Source organism: Cyprinodon variegatus, unplaced genomic scaffold (genome assembly GCF_000732505.1).
Source record: "Cyprinodon variegatus isolate N-32 unplaced genomic scaffold, C_variegatus-1.0 Scaffold112, whole genome shotgun sequence".
Classification (NCBI taxonomy): domain Eukaryota; kingdom Metazoa; phylum Chordata; class Actinopteri; order Cyprinodontiformes; family Cyprinodontidae; genus Cyprinodon; species Cyprinodon variegatus.
Window position 1 is genome coordinate 977,930 of NW_015150565.1, and position 8,892 is coordinate 986,821.

General features: G+C 40.2%; 1 protein-coding gene across 2 annotated transcripts; it reads right to left on the minus strand.

Annotated features, from left to right (window-relative positions):
• Window positions 1-1,663: 1,663 nt before the first annotated feature.
• anp32e (acidic nuclear phosphoprotein 32 family member E) lies at window positions 1,664-8,399 on the minus strand. 2 transcript variants are annotated; one of them, XM_015375066.1, is made up of 7 exons: window positions 8,217-8,399; window positions 4,901-5,050; window positions 3,813-3,935; window positions 3,552-3,714; window positions 3,345-3,472; window positions 2,903-2,939; window positions 1,664-2,360 (listed from the first exon to the last, which is right to left on the minus strand). In XM_015375066.1, the coding sequence occupies exons 1-7, from the start codon at window positions 8,268-8,270 to the stop codon at window positions 2,275-2,277; spliced, it is 741 nt and encodes a 246-aa protein (XP_015230552.1). In that variant the 5' UTR covers window positions 8,271-8,399; the 3' UTR covers window positions 1,664-2,274. The 2 variants fall into 2 exon arrangements, with proteins under 2 accessions (XP_015230552.1, XP_015230553.1); XM_015375067.1 differs by having other exon boundaries at window positions 1,667-2,360; window positions 3,381-3,472.
• Between the last annotated feature and the right edge of the window lie 493 nt (window positions 8,400-8,892).

The following is an 8,892-nucleotide window of genomic DNA, read 5'->3' on the forward strand; positions in this document are numbered from 1 at the left end:
TAATGCTGATCTGTCAGAGATCATAAAAATAACAAAATGACAGACAAAAAGTCAAACAGCAGGTTGAACTTATGTTGATTTAAAATGACAGCTCTGAAAAACAAATATGTCTCCCTTTTTTAAGTCCAGGCTTCCAATACATCCTAAATCCAGACTTATCTTAGCTGAGCTCTTAATGTGTTTCTGGCCCATTTCAAAAGAATGTACCGGTAAATTCATTTTGTATTTACTGCAGATTTTTCAAGGGTAGGATTAAAATACAAAACCTGCAAAAAAAAGGAAAGAAAGAAAGAAATGGTAGGGTAGAAAGAGTGACAAAAGAGAGCAAGAAAAAAGGATGAAAAAAATGAAAAAGACAAATAAAAGGAGGGAAAAAAGAGGGAAACAACTAATAAAGAATGTAAAGAAGAGAAGTAAAGACTAAACGCATAGAGGGGAGGAAAACATGACAAAAGGAAAGAAGAATTAGGCTAAAAAGAAAGGATGGAAACAGGTTTATTACAGATAGGAAGGAAGGAGGGAAGAGGAAAAGGAAAGACAAGACAGGATTGAGAAAAGCAGCAAAGGGAATCAGGAAGAAAGAGAATAAGGACGACAAACGGACAGAAGCAAGAAAGGAAGAACAGATGTAAGGAAGGATAGAATAAAGGAAATGAGAAAAGAACAAAGATTTAAAAACTGAAATGGGCAATAAAGTCCAGAAATAGTCTTTAAAACTTATCAAGACCTTAACGAAATGTAAACAATATTTCATTTCATTTATCAGGAATCTAGGATGTTTGAATCTGAGAATCAGAAGTGGGCGGAGCCTGAGCTGTTACAACATGATAATTTTTCTTAAAAAGGAGCTGCTTGTTTTAAAAACATTAACAGCTGCTGATCCATAAACACATAAACCATGAAAGAAACATTACCAAAAAAAAAAAAAAAACACACAAACCAAATTAAATCCACAAATCTATCACTTCCTTCCACTCCCTTGCTATCACAAAAAACAACATACAAGTCAAACTCACACTGAAACAACAGGACCTGAGGAACAGCAGGCCTACTGATCACTAGAGGAGAGGATGCGGTTTAAACTACGTGCCTGACGACTTCCCTGAAGGGCTCTAAGGTTCTGACAGGAACCAGTGAAACGGAGGGGGACCAGCTGCAGTGCCAGTCAGCTATTTATAGATTCTCTATAAAGTCTGTAGTTCTGAAATTTCAGGAGGATCACCTAAAACAGGACAACTTTAAAGGTTTCACAACAAAAAAAAAAGCATGTAGTGAGAGAAGAATTTAAGGTTCCCAAACAGCTGGACAGATAAAAGAGTCAGAGTAACTGGAAAGGAATAATGAATCAATCCAGTTAAAGACAAACAAAAACAGTGCAGGTAAATAGACCTGCTCAGTCCCAGTCTGCTGTCAGGTTCAACTGGGAGGATTTTATTATTTAACAGAAACATTTGATGATTTCTGAAGCTCACATTGCAAAAGATTTAAATCTAAATATGTAATTTTTTATTTAAACAAGTCAATTTTGTCTCGAATTGAGGAGGTAAGTTAAACACTTTGCCATTGGAACAAGACAATATACATTTATAATAACATAAAATAATTACACATTATTTCAAGTGCATATTATCTAATTGTCTTATTTTAAGAGTAAAAATATTCATTCCATTGGCAAATGATCTTATTTACCTACTGAAATTAATTGTAAATAAACTTAATTGAAGGAATCTTATTTTATCATTTCTGTAGCTTAGACGGGATTCAGCTGTTTGCTGTGATCTTTACCGCCAACGTTCGGTTAAGAACTTTAAAAGCCTAAATGTGGATATTTGTCACAGTTCTAATTTTTGTCTCAATGTGGGACTGAACAGCTCTCCACTCTGCACTGGATTCAAAATGTTCTCCCTGAAGTTCGCAATGAAACCAGTTCAGATGATTCCCTGTGCTCTAAGTCGCGACGAGGAAGCAGAACTCCAGCTGACCGGCGACGGGGTTCGGCTTACCAGACGGACACCAGTTTGACCCTGAAGCAGGTTTTTTTTTTTTTAAAGGGAAACGTGTGAAGTCTTCAGCTGGAACCAACAGGTAAAGTTCACATAATATCTCTTTCCCTACAAATATAATTTTATCTAGAAAACAAGTGACTCTCTAACAAACTGAAACCAACTATCTTGGGACGCAGCAAACGGCAGCTGCTGCTGCTTGGTGGAGGTTGGGTCCAGAGGAGGACTGAGATGGGGCAGGACGACACACAGGCGACGGCCATCAGAAGGACTAGTTGTCTTCATCGTCGTCGTCTTCCTCGCCTTCGTCATCTACGTCTCTCTTCCTCTTTTCTCCTTGAGCGCCCTGCAGATCCTCTGCAGACAGATGACATACAGGTCCTTTAAAATGTATATATTATATCTGGATTTTAAGGAGCACAGCATTTCAGCCACTGTTGGTGCCTAGGCAAAGCCCTAAAGACATGCCATCCACGTCATGAAAAAACATATAGCAAAATTATGTATTTAACCAATAATTGGTACATTTTCTAATTCAAAGGTAATCTACTAATGTATTTAATACATAAAATGTACATTTTATTACCTAGCAGGACTTTAAAATGTGTTTATCCATTATACAGTATATTCATCTATTTCTTGGGACATCATTATTTATTTTGTCCCTATTTGTCCTCCATCCAGCTAATGGCTAACATCATGATGACTCTGATTCGGAATATAAATGCCTGCCACACCTTGTCATTTGTGTTGATCTGTTTCTATTTCATTCAATTATAGCTGAAACAAGTAAAGCTTATGGTTGCAATGCAATAACAAGGGAAAAATATTAGGGGATGTTAATAGTTTTGTCAGGTTTTCTTCAGGATTCAGCCTTGAATTAGCTGCAACATCCTCACCTTCCTCGTCTGCATAGTCATCCTCATCTTCGTAATCCTGAAGAACAAAAAAATGTAGGGGAGCAGGTTTATAAATGTTCTTTGAAAGCGTTTAGATGAGACAATGATGCTCTTTATCTAGTGGCTAGAACAACAAGGAGACAGAGCCAACATCCTTAAGACCAACTCTGACGCGCAGTGATGCAACAAGCATGGTGGCAAATCTAATAGAACCTTTCAGGAAGCGTCTCTAAGGGAGGCAGTAACAGCGTGCTGTCAGAGGTGGTCGTTTTGGTGCTGAACGGGGTCGACTAAACTCATCCAACCAGCCAGAGAACTGAACTTCAGTCCAGAAGAAACTCTGCTCTCTGTCTGATCCAGCCCTGATGCATGATGGGATGGGAGGGAGGGAGAGGGGTGGGGACTGCTACCAATCCTGCTGTTTCTCTGCTAAGTTGCCCACCTGATTGGCCTGGTTCACCTGAAAGCTCAGCCCCACCTCTCTTCCCTCTGAGCCATCCTCATCCTCTTCTTCGTCATCCTCCTCTCCGTAATCCCCGGTCGGCCCCGCCCTGTCCTCGCCGTCCTCGTCTGTGAACAGAGACCACCACTGAACTCGGGCCAAGCTGACAGCGACTGCTGAGTCGTTTCTGTGAGCTCGTTCTCTCACCATCGTCGTCGGCCTCAGAGTCTGGGGCCTCGTTGTCCTCCTGGTCGAAGCCGTCCAGGTAGGTCACCTGAGGTAGCAGCTCGAACACGCTCTCCCTGTAGTCCTCCAGAGAGGTGATCTCACAATTAAACAGATCCAGACTCTGCAGACTCTTCAGGTTTTGCTGTGAATCATAAAACACCGTATAAAGTAAGTATCTTCAAACAGTAACATTAATTTCTTTTAAACCTTAAATAAATCAGACTAACTGAAGACACTGACCAGCGCCTCCAACGTGCTCAGCTCTTTGATCTTGTTCCCACTCAGGTTGAGGTAGGTCAGGTTGGGACATTTCTGTGCAAGAGTCTCCAGAGACCCCGATAGGTTGTTGTCACTCAGCTCCAACTGAGGGATAAGAAAGAGAGTTGAGTTAAAGAGAATCTGTTAAAATAGATGGACCGGTGCTTTACGGAGTTAAAGATGAGCAAAAAACATTTCAGAAATTTAGCTAAAATGTCAAAACAGCAGCCCATTGTGGATGCAACACCGACTGAATGAACACACTAGGGTTAGGGTGACCCTTAAACCTCAGGAATAAACATCGTATGCCTAATAATTTAATGCTGCTTTGACTGGGAAGCAGGGGTCAAACACATAACAATAAATTAGTAAATGAATGCATAAATAAATAAATCATGTCGTTTGAATATGGGAGAAAAGAAAGTCCAGAACTTTGTGAAACAACATAGGAAGAGCTTTATTTTAAGAAAAATTCTTCCAAAATAATGTGGAAATATATAGATCTTAACCTAAGAGGGAGAAAATGAGAAGGTCCAATTTATGGAAGCAGGAAAACAGCCACATTGATCAAGGAAACGTCAAACCTGAGTCTACTAAAGCTTATATTTGTCATGTTACCAGTAAAAGAGATAAAAATAAAACATATTTTCTACTTCCAATGTGTTCAATACAAACCTCATGCTAAGAGCTATTATCTGGAAGTTTGATAATATATCTGTGTTATTGTGTTGCAGATTCATTGATGCTTTCAATAGTGCCTACAGTCACCGCTTATTTTCATTTTATTAAAACGAACACGATGGTGACACCTATTGGATCAACTGGTGAACTACACTTCCCATCTTCACACTTTCCATCTGATCTGTAGATCTATAGTACACACACATATAAACTCTACAATATAAATCTGTAGAGATTTATATGTAGCTTAATTAATCCTCGCAGCTTGCATTTAAGTCTAAAATAACTTTTGATTTTAAAATCTAAGATTGGTGGGATTACAATGACGTCTATTTTGGAATTACAAGGTCTCCTTTTTTAAGTTCATCTGACTGTTAAGGAAGGCTCACCTTACGAAGTTTGGGCAGCGAAGGCAGCTTCGCCAGTGAGCTCAGACCCACGTTGACCACACTGAGAAACTCCAGCTCTGTGAACTCGTCCGTCAGACCCTCGACCTCTCCATCAGCTGACCGACTGTTGTCCACCACCAGCTCCACGACCTGAAACGCAAAGGGTGCTTTCATCAAATACTGTCCTAAATCATCATTCTTTTTAAATGTTTATTTTTCAACCACTTTTTAACTGCAGAAAATGGATGCTAGTTGAGTCTTTTTTTTTTGGGATCTCGCAGAAATTATCTAAAATGGAATGGAGATGAGTCGGAAAAGCAATGATATTCATTTGTAAATTTATTAATAAATACCTAAACTGGTCCACCTGATTATATTATCAATTAATTTTTAATTATTCAATTAAATATATTAACTGATCAGAAAATAACTATAACGAAGAAAAGGAAAAGTCATGGGCATTAGATAGTAAAGTAAATAAATTTGTTCATACTGCATGTACATGTAAAATGTATTTATCATGGTTATTCTGCTTCTTGAGTATAAAAATGACTATTTATGTATTTTAGGTAAACTACATTTAGATCATTCCTAGGTCTTTGTGATGGCAATGGAAAGGACAGAAGCTGGTGTCAGACATTAGTCCCCATGGATTATATCGTTTGCAGATGACACAGTGATTTTTCCTAAATTTGCAATGACTACAAGTACTGAAGGAAAACAAGTTAAAGTATCCAGGATCAATTTTCCCAAAAATGAAAAGCAGAGCAAAACCAAGGCGAAAGGGGGAAACGAGTAGAGGGGAAAGGCTGACATCACATCAGGTGTGATTTTGAGATGGCAGCAGTGGCAAAAGGAGGGTCTGAATGTGAGTATAGAGGAACAGCTCAGACAAACAGATGCAGAGAAAAGACTGATTGTTTGCAGATGAGGCAGATATGGGACCAGATGTTGTGAAGATGGGGCAAAAAAGAGGAACACCTCAGAGAGGAAATTGGGATGCAGGTAGTCAGTGAGACAGTTTGGCATAAGGATGAGCTGCTGTGAGGTGATCTGTTATGCTGCCCCCTACTGGTTATAATAAAAACAAATCATTTTCATCTTTTTTTTTTTTTTTTTACTTAAACATTAACTTATCTATCCAATGGAGGTAAACCTAAACTAAAACTGTGAACAATCGCTAACGTCCTGCTCTCTCTGCTTTTTCTAATAGTAGCTTTGCCTCGTCTGTTCCTGTTTGGCTGTGACTCCATCCTGGAGAGAAATATCAGCTGTGCTGCTGCCATCAACACCTTTGAATATAGATGTTTCTCTGACTGGCTGGATGTGCTCTCTTCATCCTCTGACATAGGAGTTGGCTCAAAGCCCAACTGCCTGGCTGTGTGTTTCCTGGACGGGGGCGCCTTTTACAGCTGCTTTTCGTATCTCTTGCTTCCATCTCTTTGAACACCAGTCGGCCTCGGCAGATGGCCGCCCACACTGAGCCTCGTTCTGCTGGAGGTTTCTCCTGTTAAAAGGGAGTTTTTCCTCTCCACTGTGGCTACAAGCATGCTTAGTGTGAGGGATTGCATTCCAGTCAATGAGTCGATGCAATCAACTGGTTTTCCTTAGAAAGAAAACCGTGAATCAATCTGACTGCATGATCTGGTGACTGTAAAGTGCCTTAAGATGACATGTGTTGTGAATTGGCGCTATATAAAGAACCTAAACTGAATTTATACAAGATTACTAAATATCTCAGAAATACCTGTATTGCGTATGACAATAATCCAGAGCAATTCAAACATGTTAGAAGTGTTTAATTTATCAGAAATGAAGTCAGAGGAATTCAGAGCTCGACCAGATGTCCATGAACGAATCATCTCCTTGGTGCCGGAACGTCAGGAATGTGTTTGCTAGAAGTTATACCCAGTGATTTCTATAAATTGTATCATTCTCAGTCTGTAATTTGCATTTCATTAGGACTTAAAAGAACATGCCAAGTGTTAACTAAAGGTTTTACTACTATGCGTTTATATATTATTACATTGTTAAGAAGTAAAAAATGATTAAACAATTAAATCAGTCAAATTTTATGAAAGATTACTGGTAGGTGCTTTTATTTCCCAGAGTCCTTTGGTCTTCCATGCTTATATAACGTGAGAGCCTGAGCAGAGCATCAGCCTGCAGCTCCATCATCATCTGTGCAGGGTTTAACCCTCTGTAATCTGCATGCACAGCGCTGCAGGAGGAGGAGGAGGTGGAGGTGGCTCTGCATTAACCATCTGCCGGATTCCCCCAATTTATAAAACATGACCGCAGCGTTTCATCTGTTCAAATTAACCTGGGAGTATTATTTAACCTGACTTGGTTACATAATCCACACATAGTTTTGTATTTTCTAAAGTCCTGGTTTATGGAAACAGACGACGCAGCCGGACACATAAATGTCTGCCTTCAGAGCTTTAAAGGAGCCACATTAATCTCATTTCCTTTAAAGGCTTTGGGAGTAAAGGCCGTTACTTGTAACCCCGTTACCGTGACGGGGGGTCGCGGTGTAACGCAGCCTCGTTTTGACCGGTTTCTGTAGGTCACGGACTCGCAGCGTCGACATTTTTCTCCGTCGTCGTCTAAAAATTCCGCTGGACACGAAGGCTAATCCGCTTTCCGTAGCTCGGTGAAGAGCGCCGCTCCGCCTGTGTCCGACCTTTGCTTCGGGTCGAACCGAAACCACCGCGAAAACATGACCCGAAAAACAAACACAATACGACAATGAATCATTTTCAGACATGGCGTAACCGGACCTGTTGAAAGAAAGTCCTCCGTTAGACAATGTCGTCGAAGTTTAAAGTGTCGGTGACTTAAAAATGTCCGCTCGGAAAGGACGGGGAGTCTAACGGACATCAGATGAGTTGTTGTTTACCTCCGCTGTACTCTAAAAAAGGCTAAACGCTAAAAATATTTATTCTTTAAATAAAGTTTCACCGAGCAGCCGAAATAAGAGGAAAGTTTGTGTTATAGGAGAACAAGTTAAGGGAATTAGCAGCGCGTATCGACCGTTGAGTCGGAGTGAGAGACGGAATTTAACGGAGAGGAGAAGCGGGGGGGCGGTACAACCGAGCAACCCAGGGGATGCTGCAAACAGACTGAAAAAAACCCTTTACAAACTAGGCTCCACTTCACCTTATCAGCGTCTTAATATAAACAGTTTAACAGACGGTAAGTCCATCTTAAGTAAATCATGGAAGTGAGAGCTGAAAGGCGAGCGGCTGGGTCCGGGCTCCGGACGCGCATCACGGACAACAATTACCCTCTTATTACGGAATAAGTCGCTTACCTCCGCTGGGCTCCGGTTCCGCAGCTCTAAAGTAATCCTCTTCTTCATATCCATGTTTGAAAGTGGTTGTTGGTGGGTTTGTTTTAGAGCGGAGCGCAGTTGAGTAAAGTCCAGGGGATCAGAGCGGGAGCTGCCCTTCTCTTCTGGCCGCAAGTTGCCTACTGATCCTCCATGATAACTTGCGCCCTGCCCCCTCCAATAAAGCCCCGCCCACATAATGATGGGGGGCTGGGCCGGCCCTGTTTTGATAGCTTTTGATTGGGCGGTAGATATGTCAATCACGATCATCGTCGTAATAATCCTCTACTGTGTGGCTTAGCAGGCGTAGGAGCTGTAGTACTGAAAGCGGGTGTTATTGTAATTTTGTCAAAGCAAGGCTGCTGATCTCTTAATAAATTATTATAATTTTGAATTAATAATTTAGCTGTGTTTTTTTTTTATGAATTATAATATAATCTCTCAACAAATCAAGTAGCGAAGTAAACTATTATGCAAAAAATATATTCCTTACTGCTCAATTGTTGAATTATAATCATTTGTAGAAATAATATATCTGAACCTTTTGACCTAATACATATTTTTTATTATCAGTTTCTAAGAACTGATAATTAATTTATAACTAAAAATCGATGTCACATGACATAGGCAAGAGTTTATAAACCACTAGCTGCTGATG

Coding starts and splice junctions, on each gene's coding strand:
- anp32e (XM_015375066.1), bottom strand. CDS start 8,270: ATGGATATGAAGAAGAGGATTACTTTAGAGCTGCGGAACCGGAGCCCA. Junction 5,051..8,216: donor GGAACCGGAGCCCAGCGGAG/GTAAGCGACTTA, acceptor TTTGCGTTTCAG/GTCGTGGAGCTGGTGGTGGA. Junction 2,940..3,344: donor AGGTGAACCAGGCCAATCAG/GTGGGCAACTTA, acceptor TTTGTTCTTCAG/GATTACGAAGATGAGGATGA.